The sequence below is a fragment of the Labrus bergylta genome, chromosome 17 (genome assembly GCF_963930695.1).
Source record: "Labrus bergylta chromosome 17, fLabBer1.1, whole genome shotgun sequence".
In the NCBI taxonomy this organism is placed as follows: domain Eukaryota; kingdom Metazoa; phylum Chordata; class Actinopteri; order Labriformes; family Labridae; genus Labrus; species Labrus bergylta.
In genome coordinates, this window is record NC_089211.1 from 10,184,511 (window position 1) to 10,202,847 (window position 18,337).

Genomic DNA, 18,337 nt, shown 5'->3' on the forward strand with positions numbered 1-18,337 from the left:
GATGTGTTTGTGAAGGTGTGTTTGTGAAGATGTGTTTGTGAAGGTGTGTTTGTGAAGGTGTGTTTGTGTGTTTGTGAAGATGTATTTGTGAAGGTGTGTTTGTGAAGATGTATTTGTGAAGGTGTGTTTGTGTGTTTGTGAAGGTGTATTTGTGAATGTGTGTTTGTGAAGATGTGTGTGTGTTTGTGAAGATGTGTTTGTGTGTTTGTGAAGGTGTGTTTGTGTGTTTGTGAAGGTGTGTTTGTGTGTTTGTGAAGGTGTGTTTGTGAAGGTGTGTTTGTGAAGATGTGTTTGTGTGTTTGTGAAGGTGTGTTTGTGAAGGTGTGTTTGTGTGTTTGTGAAGGTGTGTTTGTGTGTTTGTGAAGGTGTGTTTGTGAAGATGTGTTTGTGTGTTTGTGAAGGTGTGTTTGTGTGTTTGTGAAGGTGTGTTTGTGAAGGTGTGTTTGTGTGTTTGTGAAGGTGTGTTTGTGAAGATGTGTTTGTGTGTTTGTGAAGGTGTGTTTGTGTGTTTGTGAAGATGTGTTTGTGAAGGTGTGTTTGTGTGTTTGTGAAGATGTGTTTGTGTGTTTGTGAAGATGTGTTTGTGAAGGTGTGTTTGTGAAGGTGTGTTTGTGTGTTTGTGAAGGTGTGTTTGTGTGTTTGTGAAGGTGTGTTTGTGTGTTTGTGAAGGTGTGTTCGTGTGTTTGTGAAGGTGTGTTTGTGTGTTTGTGAAGGTGTGTTTGTGAAGGTGTGTTTGTGTGTTTGTGAAGATGTGTTTGTGTGTTTGTGAAGGTGTGTTTGTGAATGTGTGTTTGTGAAGATGTGTGTGTGTTTGTGAAGATGTGTTTGTGTGTTTGTGAAGGTGTGTTTGTGTGTTTGTGAAGGTGTGTTTGTGTGTTTGTGAAGGTGTGTGTGTGTTTGTGAAGATGTGTTTGTGTGTTTGTGAAGGTGTGTTTGTGTGTTTGTGAAGGTGTGTTTGTGAGGGTGTGTTTGTGAAGGTGTGTTTGTGAGGGTGTGTTTGTGAAGGTGTGTTTGTGAAGGTGTGTTTGTGAAGGTGTGTTTGTGAGGGTGTGTTTGTGAGGGTGTGTTTGTGAAGGTGTGTTTGTGAAGGTGTGTTTGTGAAGGTGTGTTTGTGAAGGTGTGTTTCCTTACTTCCTCCTCCACAGACTGGAACTCCTTGTCATCGGTTGCCAGGTCAATCAGCACAGTGCCCTGACTGGAGCAGTGGAACGTCAGGTAGGGGTTTGGACCTACAAACACAACATTTTAAAGGTTCATTTGGTAAATTTCACACATGATGTCCGTCCATTGGGATCAGTTTTAATGGACACACCATATTTTAAGCACGCTCCTATTTTCCATACAAACATGATAAGAGTTCAGAGTTTTTCTGCGCTCAGTGTCCAGAGCTCAAAATGCCTAAAAGCTCTTTGATTGCATTCTGTTGAAAGTAATTCCACCTTTGGAACACTTCTGTGCCTGTCGATGCTACTTCTCGCTCACAGGCCAATCAAAAATCATAAAGGGGCTAGGGCACTGGTTGGCCTAGCGGTTAGGTCGTGCCCATGTACTGAAGCTACAGTCCTACAAAGGAGGAACTCGGGTTCAAGTCTGACTTGCGGCTCTCTTCCATCGTGTCTTTCCCAATCGGATTTCCACTCTATCCATTGCCCTCCAAAAAAAAGTCATATACAGATCTAAAAAATAAATAAATAATTTAAAAAACTTGCAAGACTTTTAATGTCAAATCTGTCCAAAACAATGTGGAAGAAAAACTAAGTGCCTCTGCACCCGGACTACTGTACTTTTTTTCAAAGGTAAAACTTCTAGGTCTAGAGTTGCTGCTGACCTTTGTGAAATGTCCTTGCATAAAAGCAAATATTTAGCATATAGAGCCATCTAAAACAGACTTAATGATCACTGTCAAGGGAAGCAGAAGCGCTGTGAGACAACTTTAGTAACCTAGCAACAATAAGTGCCGATGAGAAGCCCTCTGAAATTGCCAGAGCAAAAGAACTCTGTCAGTGGACACTGGCCCTGATTCATTAAACCACAGAGCATGTATCTATTACAAGGAGGTGGGGTAAAGTGGACGGACCCCCCTACTCAGGATCAATGGGTAGAGACAGTAGAGGAAATCTACATTATGAAGCACAGCTGGAGGACAAGTGGAAGAAAGCTTGTACAATTGGTGTTACATGTTGACTAGTGTAATAGTAATTTCCCCCATTAATGTAGTGGTAGTGTGTGTGTGTGTGTGTGTGTGTGTGAGTGTCTTTGTTTTTCCTGACCTTGTTGGCCTCCCAGCAACCTCTCGATGCCCTTGATGAGTTTATGTCTGTGACCGTAAGCGTTGATGCCGATCTCTTTGAGCTCTTCATGACCCATGTCTGCCAGCACATCCAGCGAAATCTGCCCAGGAACAAACAAAAAACTACGGGTCAGTCTTACACGTTGTTGTGACTGCTGTCTCAAGAATGTGAATAGTTAGAATATTTGTATCATTAAATAATTATCAGTAATGTGCCTTTGAATCCAAACTTGCAAGCATGTGTCTGTCAAAATCAAATGCTGTATTTAAAAGTCGTCTTCTGCACAAACTTCAACTTAAAAACAGTTCAGTTTTACAGTCACAACAGTCGGTCATACTTCAACTTATCAGAGATCACCAGTTCATACATCAGAGTTCAGGGACATTAGACATATTGCAGGGACAATACTGATGACATAATATTTGTGAAAGAAAGACGAATGCAGCATAAAGAAAAGGTCAATGAATGAAAGTCACTAATCAAGCCATTGATATGCAAATTGTTGTTGCTGAAGTCTGCACATTTGTTCAGGAAGAGCAGAGATGATTCATGCTGGAGGCAGAGATAAGTCAGCTTTTCAGACGATAACCTTTACCTACTCTCCGCTGTATAGCTGTGATCACAGCCACGGGTGTTTATCACCAATACCTAAGCTAAGTATTCATCTGTCACCAGAAGTGGGAACATAATCGCCTGGTTTTATGACATAAATCAAAGCATTTCTTCTACTATTTCACAAATATCTTGCAAAATCCTGATTAATCCAGATGGTAAAATGTGCCAATCTTGATATATTTTGCATAAAATGTTTGAATAAACTTTTTAATTGAAGTATTTTAATTCAAACAACTCAGCAGCAAAATGTAACAGAGGGATTGGAGGTAAGATTACTGCAGAGGAGGGAAGTATTGATGTTATAAATCACTACAGCTAACATAGGTTGTATGCTTGTTTTACTTTGAATTCACTTTTAATCCACTAAATTAATAAAAAAGTTGAGATTTTGACATTGCCTGATGTACTTTATTCAAACTCAGATTCTCTGTTTGTGCGCTTGTGAAATGAAAATGAACTTTTCCATTAACACCAGGCTGACTCTCTCAAACGACGGCTCGTTTCCCTTCAGAGGGACCCCGAATAACAACACAGCCAAACACACGTCCTCCTTATTTCTCCCACTCTGCCATTTCTGTTTATCCCTTTGCCCGCTGTCAACTTTCAGTTTCACCATCTAAATGTCTAGCTGTCTGTTTCCTCATCTTTCTCACAACCCATCGGTCTCCATGTCTCTCTCCATCTTTCTATTTTCTCCATCTTTCCGCCCCAATCCGTCCATCTCTTTCGTTTTTTCTCAATCCATCCAACTCTCTCCCTCTTCTGTCTACATCATCACTTCTTTCTATCTGACTCTTGGTAGCTCATTCTATAACTGTCATTGTTATTCATATTAGAAGTTCATGCTTACGAAAGAGCAAGACTAAAGGTTTACAATGATGCTAGCGTTTATGCTAGGCTGTAATGAACTACAACTGGGGCTGATGGGAATTGTATAGTATCTGGACACATCTTGTGTCATAACAAGCCATAGGCTGTTCTAAAAAAAAAACGTTTAAAACTAAAGTTGATTCAAAACATCCATGTCTCTAACAGGACCATGGATGTTTGAGTTTTTTTATGGTAATCCATCTGTTGATGATTTTAAAGTGAACCATTCAAGTGAAAGAAACCAAACAGAACCACTGCAATCCCTAAAGCAACAAGGATAGGGCGGCTTAAGACTGACCTTTTTTAACAAGACCTTAGAAGCAAGAAATGATGAAAAAACACAAGTCAAAAAAAGATTAATACAACGTTTCAGTTTTTAAATGAAAAGATGTTACTTGAAAAAAAAAAAAAAAAAAAAAAAATCACTTTATGATCTCTAAAGATCTTTTTAATCTTCCCTGTTTCGACCACTCAGGAAAAACGTTTGAGGTCTCCCAAACACTTCAAAATGTGATTGTACCTGTTCCCGCTGGAAGATGTCTCTGAGGTGTTCCAGCCCCAAACTCTTCAGGAACTGGTTGATGGTCATGTCGAGCAGAGCTGCAGAGACACAGTGATGTCAGCGGGATTAGAGAAGAGTTCATGAGTACAGCAATAACGTCTGTGACGCCTTCCATGCATGGAACAGCCCCTCATTTCCTTAACCAAATACTGTACAAAACATAGACGTAGTCTCAGTGGCATCACCCATCGGTTTCTGAAGAGGCACAATGAAACACGACAAAGGCAGTTAGAAAAAACTGTCCCAAACTAACTTTAGTTTAAACTAGAAACAGGCGGTTCTCAAGTCTCATGACAAACAGCTACAATGCGTCCAAATGTCAATAAATCAGCCTGCCCCTAATTATGCTAATTTATGCATAATTCTTAGTTATTAGAAAAATATAGCCCCCCACATTTTATAAATAAATAAATGTTTTATTTCTACTGTGAAAATGATTTTACATGTGGATTAACTCCTTGGCTTTTGTAGTCAGCCTCAAGTGGACATTTGAGGAACTGAAGCTTCTTGCACACTCCACATTGGATATCTAACACGTAACATGTTGCTTTGCACGTACTTTCTCCCTCCTTCCTCTCAGACCCAGATGCTCCATCTGCCGGTCCAGTGGCCCCGCCCACAGTGATGTCACCGATGGTTGTGGTCAGGTTGTCTATGCTGCTGGCTGCAGACAGGCACGATGGAGACGGAGAGGGAGAGATGACCACGCCCCCTGACGCACCTGCGCTCACCACACTTGCGCTGACCTGAATGTGGAAGAGGAAAAAATAAAGATCCCAAGCTTAATTTTATTGAGAATTATGACTCATTAAACTAAATGAAACTTTACAGAGCACACACGTAACATCAATTGAATGTACTGTCATTTTTACAGTCATTGACTTTTAAAAAGTTATTTTCAACCTTTGACATATATGACATGGCTTTCCTCTCCTTCACTGGTTAATAAGCTGCTTTCAGTCTTTACTAGTCATCTGATATTTCAGCTGCTGTGAGCTATGAGCTGACAACAGTCTACAGAGCTTCAGTGTTCAAACCTTCAAGTGCTTTCAGTCATTGTTCTTCATGTCATATCAGTTGTTGAAGCTCTAACATTTCAACCTCCAACATTTACAGCTCAAACTCTTTCAAGGTTGATTTCAGTGCATCAACTTTAACTCCGCCCTTTGTTGTCCTTCTGTTTCTTGTATATATCAAAACAATCCTTGGACCAGCACGGGAGAAGTTTCAGCTCAAAGGCCTCTTGTCTATACTGATATAAACACGTGTGGACACTCACCACAGTGGCCTGGGGTTTCAAACAGCTCGGCAGGGCATCTGGAGGCATAGCGTCAATCAATAACGCTCTAATGTCATCAGCCTGCAACAGACAGAAGAATGGAAAGAATGACACATATGTATTGTTAACGTACTCTTTATGATTCTCCACATAAAACATGCACGGTTTGTTGAGTTCTGTCATAACGGGTTATTAAAATTCTTTTGCACGTTAGCTTAGGGGCTTAAATGATGAGCTACCTTTTAAGCATTTGGGGAAAATGATGAGGTAATATGGCAGCTGACACAAGTAGAGATGAGTCAAAAAGTCTTAGTTATGAACTGAAATTATGTTTATTTCACACCAATATCTGCTGCATAAAGCTCGTCAGTGTCCACACAAAGACCTACAAAGACTAGAGAAGCAAAACTCAAGATTGCGTGAGAGTCTAGCATCAAATCTTTTTTTTTTTCTCATGGAATAAAACATTTTCTTCTTCTCTCAAAAAGTTGAATTGTTTTACGTTATGGTTTCTTGATTTGACATTTCTTTGTCTAATTTGCACTATGCATCAGAACATTATCATAAATCTCCTGAGGTAAGACGTGATGTAAAAAAAAAAGACGCAGAATTAGCGGACGATGCAACAGAGTCTGCGACACGACGTTATTAGGAGAATATTTGCCTTTATATCAACGCTACGTGTAGTCCAACGGAATCAGAATGTCGAAAAAAGAGCGGAAAACAACATAGTGACGAACAGAAAACATAATGCAGCCGTTTAATTACGTGCACACAGTTTGTAGCGGTCGCTTGTATACACTCTATGCGCCAAGCAGTTACAGGATATAAACGCCAGCTCCCATTGGCTCGAGGTGAATTCTCCGTAAATTATCCCGTGGCGCTCTCACATCAGCTCACTGGGATTTGCTGCGGGAAAAAATACTCGGGGTCTGTCAGGAGAAACTCAGGATGAAGGCGGAATGAAAAAATGGGGCTGTTTGCGTTCACACATACAGCTCCTCCTGGATATATCAGGAGGTTTCTATCGATAATCAAGTTGTTCTGTTTCTTTGATTAATGCTCTTGGATGAAGCGGTGTGATTTTTGAGGTTCTTCCCTCCAGTGGTTTCAATCCGTCCCTTGTGAGGCTCAGTTTGATGATCAATTTTTATATTCACTTCTTCGACAGTATTTATTGCAAATAATGTATTTAACAACATTTATCATTTATCATAGACAACATGCACACAGAGCTTTCAGCACATCATCTGATCTAATCTCTAATTCGTGACAGAATCATAGACTCATTTGAGATCTCATCCCATGCTGCACTTTTGACTGCTGACTGTGGGTGTCAGCTGCAGTGACTTCTTGTTCTCTTGGGGAGACGCTCAAACTTTGGTACCTACAGTCAAATGAGATCCCTATTAGGAGGCTTGTTAGGAAGCCTCATTAGGGTGCAAGGAGTTTGGAGACTCCTTGTTCCACTTTGGAGAATCAGCAAACTTTCCTCACGATGCTTCACTTTTACATACTTAACTGTAACCGTTCAATCGGAGCGAACGATATTGCCATGAGCTGACTCAAAACACGAGTTAGGCCCCTGATATGAAGAAATGAGGACAAACTTGGAAACTTGCATACCGTTGCCAAGTCAAGCGGCGTCTGCCCCTCCTGGTTTTTCATTGTAGGATCGGCGCCATGGGCCAATAGCAGAGCACAGAGCTGTGTCCGCCCCTTCTGTGCTGCTTCGTGCAGGGGTGTAAATGCCCACTTGTCTGTGGCATTAACGCACGTGTTGTACTTGATCAACAGGGCGGCTATGTCCACGTGCTAGACGGAAGAGAGAGAATGAGAGGTGAGAAAAAGGAAGGCGGTGAGGATGACGACAAAACAGAAAATGAAAGAGAAGGGATGTACAGTGCAGAGGAGAGGAGAGAGAGAAGAGGAGATGATAAGAACAGCAAAATAAAAATACAAAGGCATTTAAAACGATCAAATGTGCCAAGTCTAGGGAGTGAATGCTATCATAAAAATTTTGATCACAGAAAATGTGATGTGTGAAAATTTTCTGGAACAAGACTTTTGTGTAAATTATTAACTACATCATGATTTGTTTTGTTTTTCCCACCAGTCCTTTATTGCCTCCTTTCACTGTTTCTTTTCTTCATCATCTGTCTCCAGCTCCTGTCATTGCATCAAACACAGTGTCGCTTGTTTCGGAGCATCCGGTTGGGAGAAGCTTAAATGTGTGTATGTGTGTGCTTCTGAAACGCAGAGCTCATCAAGATTTCATTCAGACATGTGTTTCATGGCTCCATAGGTAGCAGGCTGCAGGAAGTCAAAACGAGACTGAGAGAAAACCACTCACTCCAGAAGAAGAAAACGTCCGGCTGTATGTTCTTCACCAGAGAGTCTAAGATTAAAACGTTGTGATGATAATAATAGTATTTTAAATGTGGATAAAAGGTGGGAATAAGGAACAGTGTTCTGCCCTCAAGCAGTGACAGGAAATGAAACATCTGCAGGTGTGGCAGATTTTCAGTCCCTGTCAGCACTAAGAAGACATCAAATCCTGACCCTGCCGTGTCAATTCTACACGTTATACTGACTCAAGCTTCATTAAGAATTCATAAATGTCACTTAACAGTTCAGAGAACTTCTTGACCCTCACTGGAGATAGAATAAACTAAAGCACATTAAATGTTTCCAATTGCTTTCTGTTTGAATTCTTGTTTCTAAATGGTCAAAAGAATTGTGAGAAATGTACACCACGGGTTCTAAGCAGGAGTGGCATCTTTATATATATTTTATAGTTATAACAGATCTTAGGAAAGAATAAGAAAAGGCATCTCTGAAATGCACTTGTGATCTAAACTCTGTGACGTCTGGACTCTGAATGAAGCCTTTGTGTGTGTGCGTGTGTGTGTGTGTGCGTGTGTCTGTCTGTGTGTGTGTCTCACCCCGTATGAAGCAGCGTTGTGTAAAGGTATCAGCCCTCCTTTGTCCTGTGCGTTCACATCGGCTCCATGTTCCAACAGATACTCTGCTACCTCCAGGTTGTTATAGCCGGCTACAGAGGCGCAGAGTTGTTGTGGTTGAATGAAGACACGGGAGGATGTCGAGGAAAGACAAAGTGAATGATGGATTCATAGAAGAAAAGAGAGGAGACATTGTAGTCAGGTAACATGACAGGGAGGTAATAAAGCGAGAAAGAAAGAGACACGTCGGCCTACACCAGCGGCAGTATGACAGCGTATAATCATCTTTTCCCGTTTACAAACAAGTACATCAAGGCAGAGCGAGTGTGGGTGCGTGCCTAAGTGGTCTGATGTATAAGAGAATTTTTTTTTTCTTCAAAGTGTTTGAGTACTTTCTTAACTTTAAAAGTGTCACTCATACTGCAACATATTTGAGAATTAAGATGCACTTGATCAAAAAGTCTGGCATGACATTCTCTTTGAATCAAGAGACTTGAATAGAAACAGACTGAGGCTAGTCACGCAGCGGGGACATTAAATGCTACATGGGCTTCAGCTTGTATAATGTTTATGCAGAGTATCCATCAGTATTTAACTGATTCCACTCAGACACATTCCTGCCGCTGATGAATCAGCAGGAGCAATTTAAGGTTCATTGTCTTGCCAGAGGCCACCCTGACATGTGACTGCAGGAGCTGGGGGTGAAGTCCTTCGATGATCCGCTCGTGATACGACCGACTCTACCACTGTGCCACAGCCGGCCCCGCATTAACCTTCAGCTCTGACACCCTTTGTTAAAATTCAAAATCCCAAACCCTTTAACTTAGGCTTAATAAAACAATGAGCCAAGTGATACCCACATGGTCATTTAGTCAGAACATGTGCCCATGAGTTTATGAGAATGATGACAAGAACGAAATTAACAACAAAAGGATGATGGAGAAAAAAAAAAGAAGAAAACACTTTCCTGTTAAATGTATTTTTAAGTTAGTGTTTAAAACATGTTTTCAATGTTTGTGTTTGTTTGTGTGGGGTGTATATGTGTGTGTGAAGTGTGTGTGGGGTGTGCGTGGGGTGTGCATGTGTGTGTGTGTGTGTGTGTGTGTGTGTTTGTGTTAGTGTGGGTGGCTGTGTGTTGGAGTGTGTGTGTGTGTGTGTGTGTGTGTGTGTGTGTGTGTGTGTGTGTGTGTGTGTGTGTGTGTGTGTGTGTGTGTGTGAGTGTAAACTGTAAAGTGCTGTAGCAGAACAGTAAATATCGTGTTATCTCTGTAGCTGATGTTATCATGATTACAGATCTGGTATAAATAGATGAGTTTGTGTTTGTGCACCTGCAGTATCTCTTAAAAAGTTTTAAACCGTTTGGGTGAGAGCCAAGGTCATTGCAGTACACTGTAGCTCTAAGCTTGAGCATGTAGTCAATGATACAATAAGTGTTAAATTAGCATACCATTGACATATAAATATTGCTTTGTTGCAGCTTGAGTTCTTTCTGAAAGCATAATGCATGAACAATTCTTCTTCTTGTTTTTTTTGTTACTGTTTCTCTGTGATGCTTATATATTTTTTGTATTCGTAAGGTTTTTTTAAACTACATACAAATAAAAGTTTTGCTTATTACAAACTACTTTCATGTAACACTGTGTTATTTGAATAATCACCTACACAACAACATCAACTGTAATCAGTCATTGACGCACATCTTACTATCTCATATCAACTATTACAAAATGACAATTCTCTGTGACAAAGGGGCTCATATTCTACCCTGAAAGATATTTTCAGTGCAAACAAAGTTCTCAAAAATCATTTAATAAATTGCTAATATGCCCTCCTCTCTGTGTAAGGGTGTTCTTGCTCTCAAGACATGAGCTGTCAGGATGTGTTCTTATCTTGTGCTTGGCTCTGCACTTAGCTACAATCCCAGGAGAGGGGCTGTTTCTGTGATGTTACAGACAGAGTGATCAGTTAGCAGCAAATAAACCATTTTCTAAGTAGCTTAAATTGCTGCAAACAGAACCTAATAACCATCCAGCCTTATCCTCAATGGTTTTTGTGCATGTAAAGGGAGCTTATTAAAGCATCCTTTGAACATGTGTCTTTGTCCACAACCTTGTGTTTGTAGTTTCCAAACGCATTTTACCTGCAAGGTGCAGAGGTGTTGAGTTGCGTCCCTGTGTATCCCGGCAGTTAATGTTGTCAGGGCTACATAACTTCTGCACCCTTGCCAGGCAGCCTTTCTTTGCAGCATCAAGAAGTGCTGCGTCTCCTCTCAGAAGGTCCTGAATGTCAGTGTCCCCATCCTTCACAAGGTCTAGAGGCGTGTTCCCGTCTCGGTTCTTCTTGGTGGGGTCTGCTCCATGCTGCAGGGAGAACGCCAAATTGGAAGAGGTTAGTGTCGAGGAAAGAAGGTTGGGGACGGATGAAAGACAAGTTGAATAAATGATCATCCTCCATTTATCCATATAGGTTTACATTTGTAAGAAAAAAAAAAATGTTTTCAAACAAACCACACAATTATTAACACTCAATTTAGAGACTGGAATGTTGGAATTGAAATAAAAAAAAATCTATCACAGCCTTAAGTCTAAAAAGCCGTCATTGTTTAAACCCCAGTGGAAACGTTTCACTCAGATGAGGAACCGACGATGACAAGTGACGAGTGAGAAGTGGATGAAGGTAATTCACCAGAGAGAAGAGGAGAGGGGGAGCTGAAAAGGAGGTGGAGAGGTGAGGACAGGACATCCAGTGAAGTGGAAAACACCATAAACCCAGGGGATGAGAGGGGTAGGGGGTGGGGGGGGGAAGCAGACATTTTCATTGCTCAACTGTCTCTGAGGTACCGCCATAACTTGTCATTTCATTGTAAGTTCTGAAATCCTCTCATTAAAATTGGATGTTGTGCGACCACTCCCCCGGGTATCCACTGCTGGCCTGAAACTGTCCGTTATACCTCTCTCATGGCTGTATTTCCATTTTCTAAGTTCTTTTTGAACCTCTCCATGTTAGGATTGTCTGCCCTACTTCTCTATTTCTATTATCTCTCTGCTGCTGATCGAATCATATTCTAATGTTAATTTATTCTCTATCCAGGAAGTTCGAATAGAGACCCAGTTAAGTTATGATTGGGGACATTTACATTGAAATACATGTAGGTTTTGTTACTCTTCCATTGGTTATAGCCTAAAGTCTTTCCATTTATAGCAGTGAGTAATTTTAGAACATGATTTCTTTCTCTAATGACAAAATGTTTGACTCATTGGAAGAAAATACTTTTATTTTTTCATTTCTTTAGGTACAAGATCTGAAGGTCCCTTTATGGTATCAGCTCTGTGAGGCTGTTCGGTGGCACATTTTTACTTTGATAAGTGCAAACATAAAAAGGCTAACATTCTCAAAATGACAAAAAAGCATGTACAATGTGAGCCATATTCGCTGTCTTCGTTTAGTACTTTGCCAAGCTGAGGCTGGTTTAGTAATTTAATTGGACACATTTAAAGAAGTTTAAACTACTTAGGGCATACAGGAAAAGTTGTGGATGAGGAAAGGCATTAGGATTCATCATCTGGGCACATTGGACGCCTGTATTAAACGAATAGGCAATAAACACTCATCATAGAACAATTACTGTTTTTTTTATTGTGCAGACTACAGAGGGACAGATACAATGTGCTAACAAACAAAAGAAAGCTGTAATTTCATGAACGGTAATTCCAAACAGGAAGATGTTGCACTGCAGGAGGATAACACATCCTGCCAACATCAGGAGTCATGTGAGTTCATACATTCTGTGCCAAGCTCTCACATGTTAAGATTCTTCTATAATTGAGAATAAATTCATTATGTTCTTGCACTTCTTTTCCGACAAAGAAAATGCTAATACGCGTTTTGTACTTCCCATAAGATAACACAACGCTGCAAGCAAACGCAGCAGAGTTTTAATTCTGAGCCCAAATCCAACACAAAAACAGGGACAATAGAAAGTTAACAACACACAGAGCAGACAAAGGAGAACCTAATCCTGAACTCTGGAATAGTTTATTCAAAAAGAGGGAACGGTTAGATCCTGAGGCCATGGCAGATTAACACCAAAGTGCGGGAACACTCTGTTGCTTGTGCGTATGTGTGAGTCGAAAGGGGAAATGAGGGCATCGCCATGTGTAGACACAAAAATCACAAACACAGGCTTAACATTCACCAAAATTCAACATGTTTGAGATTTTCCAACTAGAGAGTGAAAAATGCCAAAACCTCCCCACCTACTCGAACAATTGATCATCTGCCTGCGCGTCTAACCTCTACCTCAGACCTCAAATCAGTGAAAGTGCGCCCTGAGGCAGCCGCCATATCTCTGAACTACGAGGCTGTTTCTGAGAGCACTTACTGGGATTTTTGTGCACATGATGTTATGCCCGGTTCACAAACCTATGATAAGAAATATGTTTCAACGGTGGCTACATACAATACGTAATAATAAAACCAAGGCCATGGGTACAGCCTCTAACGTCTGTCCTGACCTGCTGAATTTAACAGCCAACACAATAAAAAAAAATCAATTGCTTTTCACGCTCTGAAAGGAAACAAATAAGTCCATCAATGAGGGTTACTTCAGACAAAGATGAACAATCACTTACGATAAACTCCTACTGACATGAGCCTTATGTTGGATGAAAACAAGCAAAGCTGCTGAGGCAGATGGTGTTCATGGACATGTGCTGACCAATGACAGGACAAGAGGACTTCATAAGCACTGCACTTCCTACCTGCCTCAAGTTAACGACTACAGATGGGAGTTTTGTGAAAGGGTCAAGCCTCAACAACAAGAACCCAGAAGAGCTGTCAAAGTCTCCGGAATGATCATCTGCGTTAGCCCAGCGGACACATCACTTCATCTATACTGATATTGAACAAAGCCTGGTATGAAGCTGAAATTACACAACTGCAGTTCAGTCACTGTAATGCTGCAAGTCATTAGAATTTTCACAACTGATTCATTGAACTTTGCTCATTCAAATTCTACAAACTTAGAAGGAAATCTTCTAATGTCTTGAATTTTTGCTAATAGAAATCTTAAAACCCAAATATGTAATAATAGTAACATTTCTATTTAAATACTGTGTAAAGTTGACATCAGTTACAAGAAAGCAGAAAAAAAACGCTTAACTAAATGTGTTTCCATCTATAATCGATATATGTGTATAAGGAGATGGGCAGATCAAAATAAAAGGTTGATATAAAGTTAAATGATTATTCAAGAAAAGGTCACAATGGGCCTCATTCACCAATGTCTTCTTAAGAACTTCCATAAGATTTATATCTTAGGTTGTTCTAAGGAAGATTTCTAAGAAGACTCTCTGACAGATTCATCAACGTGTTCTTGAATGACTGAATTGTTAGCAGCTGCATTCCTATCGCCCTGTGTTCAGAAGTTGTGCCTGTTGTTCCCAATTAGCACAGGTAACAGGGCAAAAATGAAGGTTGTGGAGATGCCTGACGGTGTGCTGAAAACGGCATTGGCCGAGCACCGGACCGACAGAGAAGAAACATCAGCCGTTCTGAATTGGAGGTACTGCTGCAGGAGGTCAGCAGCAGACAAGCGGTTTTATTCAACAGAGTGAGTAATGGTTACACAGGGACACACAAAAAGACACATGGGATGCAATAAACATAATGTATGTGAATTCAATTGTCATGTGTCTGTTATTTATTTTTAAAGACCACTCGGATTTTTATGATCCAAAAAAAATATTTATTAGACATTTTATTAATGATGAAGGAAAATATTGTATTGTAACCCTTTAATAATACACAACTGTAAATTTAAATTAAAGGCAAAAACCTGTCATTTTGCCTGAGCAAACATAATGAAAACATGGTATTGCTGATGGCTTTTTCTGAACACGTCTGGTATTTCCTTTTGTTGCTGTTTTTGTCATAGTTGTTTTTTTTCGAGTCTTAGTCCATTACAGGTTGTTATATCTTGCTGTTAATGATACTTTTCCACCTCAGCTAGGCATGCTAAATCAGCTAAGTCAATTAAGTGCTTTAGTTTCTGTCTGGACTCCCTTTAATGTGCAAATTGAAATAGCAAAGAAACACAGACAGTACTCGTGTGCTCGGTACAAAATACAAAGTAAGAAGGAAAAACAGTTTTTTCCCCCACTGAGCTGTCACCTTCGTTAACACCGCTCTCCTACTGCACGGCCTGCTCAACCACAACTGTCATCCAAGCAGCTCCACAGAACCATACAGCACATCCATACATGCCCGGAGCATCCTCACCACACTTTTACTTTGATACCACCAGCACTGCTCAAATGCACTCAGCTTCAAAGTTGTAAGTTTGCTGGTGCGAACTGTTGCGTGCAGCACTTTCTCTTCACTACTTTGTCAGCCCCTGACCTTATCCTGTTGCACAACCTCACTGCACATTCTGCTTTGCTGCATATGCTGTTTATTGCAATATTTAATGGACCATGAGAAATAACGTTTGCGTCTCTCATTGTTAATACAAACAAAATAATGTTGTTATTGTAAAATCACGCTGCTGTAATTATTCAAAATGTTATTATCTGGGTTTTTATTTCCCTGGTGCATCTTACACCGACTGCTCAAAAACGATGTGAGCACCGTACAGTTACAGAGAAGACATTCTGAATATTAAATCTTTTAAGTAGTACAGGTTTCCTGCAAGTTTTGTCTGTGCTTGGCTTGGTGTATATTTTTGTGCATACTGTGGATTCAACAGTCTTGATCTAATAATAATTTTTGCATCCCCATATGGTGCCAGCAGAGCGGTGAACTGACTTGTCTGGAGGTGTAATGAAACGAAAAACAACAATTCAGCTGTGAAACTGCAACATTTCACGGGACTCGTTTTGCCTCCTCTTGACGTGACAATCAGTGAGAAAGCACATCGACTGACTTGGCTAATCTCCCAGGGATCATGACAAGTCATACCTTTAGTGATAGATTTGCTTCTGACTCCCAGTTGCAGGATTGCGATGGATGCTACAGCAGAGAAGATTTGGACTGTAGAAATGTACAGACTGAGTAACACTGGCTCTATTTGTCATTTCTTGCATTAGCAACAGATCATATTGCAACGCGATTTAATAACCTGATTTAATTTGACAAATAATTCCTTTCTTCTAAAGACTGTCTTCCATATAAGAGTAGAAGAAACAGCATGTTAATGGTTGCAAATGCTGTTTGTTGATGATTTATGAAGAATCAAAGAGGCAACAGAGAAAACATGTGATACCATGAGGAAAGTTGTTCACTGAGGTTTGGAAACTATTACTGGAGTAGGAGAAATTATTCTGTATGACAACTTATCACTGGACAGTGTGGCCTCCTCTTCTTCAAACTAACTTTGATTTGTGTTGATAAGAAAGGATTTTATTCCTTGAAGACTTGCCATGTGCAGCTCTAAATATGCAGCACTAGTTTGATTTTCATGGAAATGTCTACCACACGAGTTGTTTGCTTAATCATGAATCTATATGCATTGGTGGTAGTGAAGTTTGCTAGGTATAAGATGAGGAATATGCAGGTCTAACCTTGAGCAGCAGTTTGCAGATCTCATATTTGCCCTTAGCAGCAGCTTCATGGAGCGGCGTGAACTTCCACAAGTCTGCCACGTTGACTGAGGCTCCGTGTCTGACCAGCAGCTCTGCCACCTCGTAGTGACCGTACGAACAGGCATTGTGGAGCGGGACCAGACCACTGGAAAGGAGGAGGAGGAGGAAACAAAATGAAGCATAATCTGTCTGTGAATGACTACTCTTATGTTTTACACAAACAAGGCGACAGCATAAATGTCACACCCTTTGTCCTTGGCGTGCACATCTGCCCCGTGGTGCAGCAGGTACTCCACCACGGACACTCGATTGTAGCCAGCAGCAAAGTGAAGAGGAGTGGAGTGTCGTCCTTCCAGATCTCGACAATTCACATTCTGAGCGGTACACAGCGACTGGAGAGAGAGAGAGAGAGAGAGAGAGAGAGAGAGAGAGAGAGAGAGAGAGAGAGAGGAGAGAGAGAGAGAGACAAAAAGGGAAGATTAAAATATCTGTTTCACAGTTAAAGAGCTGAACTACTAGAGGGCCAGGAAGAATATATCTCCGCTTTTGGCTGCAAGAACCAATCACATAGAAATTTTAATCCAGATTTAATTTCAATATTGTTTCCATTACAGGCTTTAAAAAGTTTGGATTTGAAAATGAGGTCATTTTCAAAATGTTTTTCATCAAGCATAATATGGTCAAGACAATTATTTTAATTTTAGTGTTAAAGGCATTTACTACTGTAGAAATATGATGAGTCTGATGAAATATTCAGGATAATAAAAATAACTTTACTGTTCAGAAAAACTGGACAAATCATTTTCTCTTGATAATAAATGTATTTTCATATATTTACAACTGTGTCTCTTTTTAGCAGAACCATTGTAGTTTAGAGAGGTTGACAACATTTTTTAAACAACATTTTAGTGTCTCTTTTTTTACTATTTGAGCAGCTTATAATGTTGCTTATTTATTAAGCAGAATTACACAAGGGACAGTCTGTTGAATTTAGTTTCATTGGTCATAACAGATCATATTTGCTCTGCTGTTATTAAGGAGAGCAGATTAACCCCAACAACTTTAATATAAAGTATCTACAAGCAGCGTATAACTGTTAAAATAAATAAGCGACAACAGAGTAATCCTTTTTTTTTATTATCCACCAATATAACTAGTCCTGCAGCTTGAGTAGAACCGTCTCAAAGCAACACATCAACATTTACCTGCACTAATTCTACTGTTTGTGTGTCTACCTGTAACTGCACACCAACTCTTTGTGTGATGCAGCCCTGATTTTTAATTAATCATGCAACCAGTGAAATAAGAGTCTGCTGCTTTGGTGCATGGTCTATACTGAGGTATCAGCTTCGTCAATCTAGACTTTAAGATTCTCTGGTGTAAATGTTAACAGTCCTCAGACTGTCTGAAGCAGAGTGATTCATAAAGTCAAAGCTCCAGCGCTCTTGTACTCCATATCGACACTCATTCAATGCCTGTCCGCTCAGATTCCTTAGTCAGAACTTACATGTGTATAGCCATTAGCCAGGTTCATTGAAATAACAGAATAACTGTTTAATTGATTGTTAGACTGTCTTGTGATATTTAGACATTTATGACCCCTGACTTTTTTTCTTGCAAAACAACACGAGTCACATATGTCATTTTAAATCCAAGATCTTCATTGGTTTGGTTGGATTACTGTGATTTCCTGTCAACTTCAGGATGATTTATAAGAACCTGACCCCTAACATACACAATGAGGTCAGTGACTGAAAATGTCCCTTACTACTTCATGACCAGATACTTCAAAAAATAAAAACATCAGTTAAGCTGTACTACTACTACTACTGAAACCACTACTACCATTACCAACACCACTACTACCACTACTACCATTACCAACACTACTAATACTGAAACCACTACTACCATTACCAACACTACTACTACTACTACTGAAACCACTACTACCATTACCAACACTACTAATACTGAAACCACTACTACCATTACCAACACCACTACTACCACTACTACCATTACCAACACTACTAATACTGAAACCACTACTACCATTACCAACACTACTACTACTACTACTGAAACCACTACTACCATTACCAACACTACTAATACTGAAACCACTACTACCATTACCAACACTACTACTACTACTACTACCATTACCAACACTA

General features: G+C 40.1%; 1 protein-coding gene across 4 annotated transcripts in view; it reads right to left on the reverse strand.

The window, feature by feature from the left end:
- The window catches only part of tnksa (tankyrase, TRF1-interacting ankyrin-related ADP-ribose polymerase a), a 95,690-nt gene that overhangs the window by 12,587 nt on the left and 64,766 nt on the right, over positions 1–18,337 (reverse strand). For 3 of the 4 annotated variants that reach the window (XM_065965356.1, XM_065965354.1, XM_065965357.1), the window contains 11 exons: positions 16,407–16,552; positions 16,140–16,305; positions 10,721–10,940; positions 8,563–8,672; positions 7,244–7,432; positions 5,618–5,698; positions 4,898–5,084; positions 4,297–4,376; positions 4,075–4,089; positions 2,271–2,391; positions 1,132–1,229 (listed from right to left, as the gene is read on the reverse strand). In XM_065965356.1, the coding sequence (XP_065821428.1) occupies positions 1,132–1,229; positions 2,271–2,391; positions 4,075–4,089; positions 4,297–4,376; positions 4,898–5,084; positions 5,618–5,698; positions 7,244–7,432; positions 8,563–8,672; positions 10,721–10,940; positions 16,140–16,305; positions 16,407–16,552 (1,413 nt within the window). The remainder of the gene's footprint in view (positions 1–1,131; positions 1,230–2,270; positions 2,392–4,074; positions 4,090–4,296; positions 4,377–4,897; positions 5,085–5,617; positions 5,699–7,243; positions 7,433–8,562; positions 8,673–10,720; positions 10,941–16,139; positions 16,306–16,406; positions 16,553–18,337) is intronic. The other variant, XM_065965355.1, reaches the window with a different exon arrangement.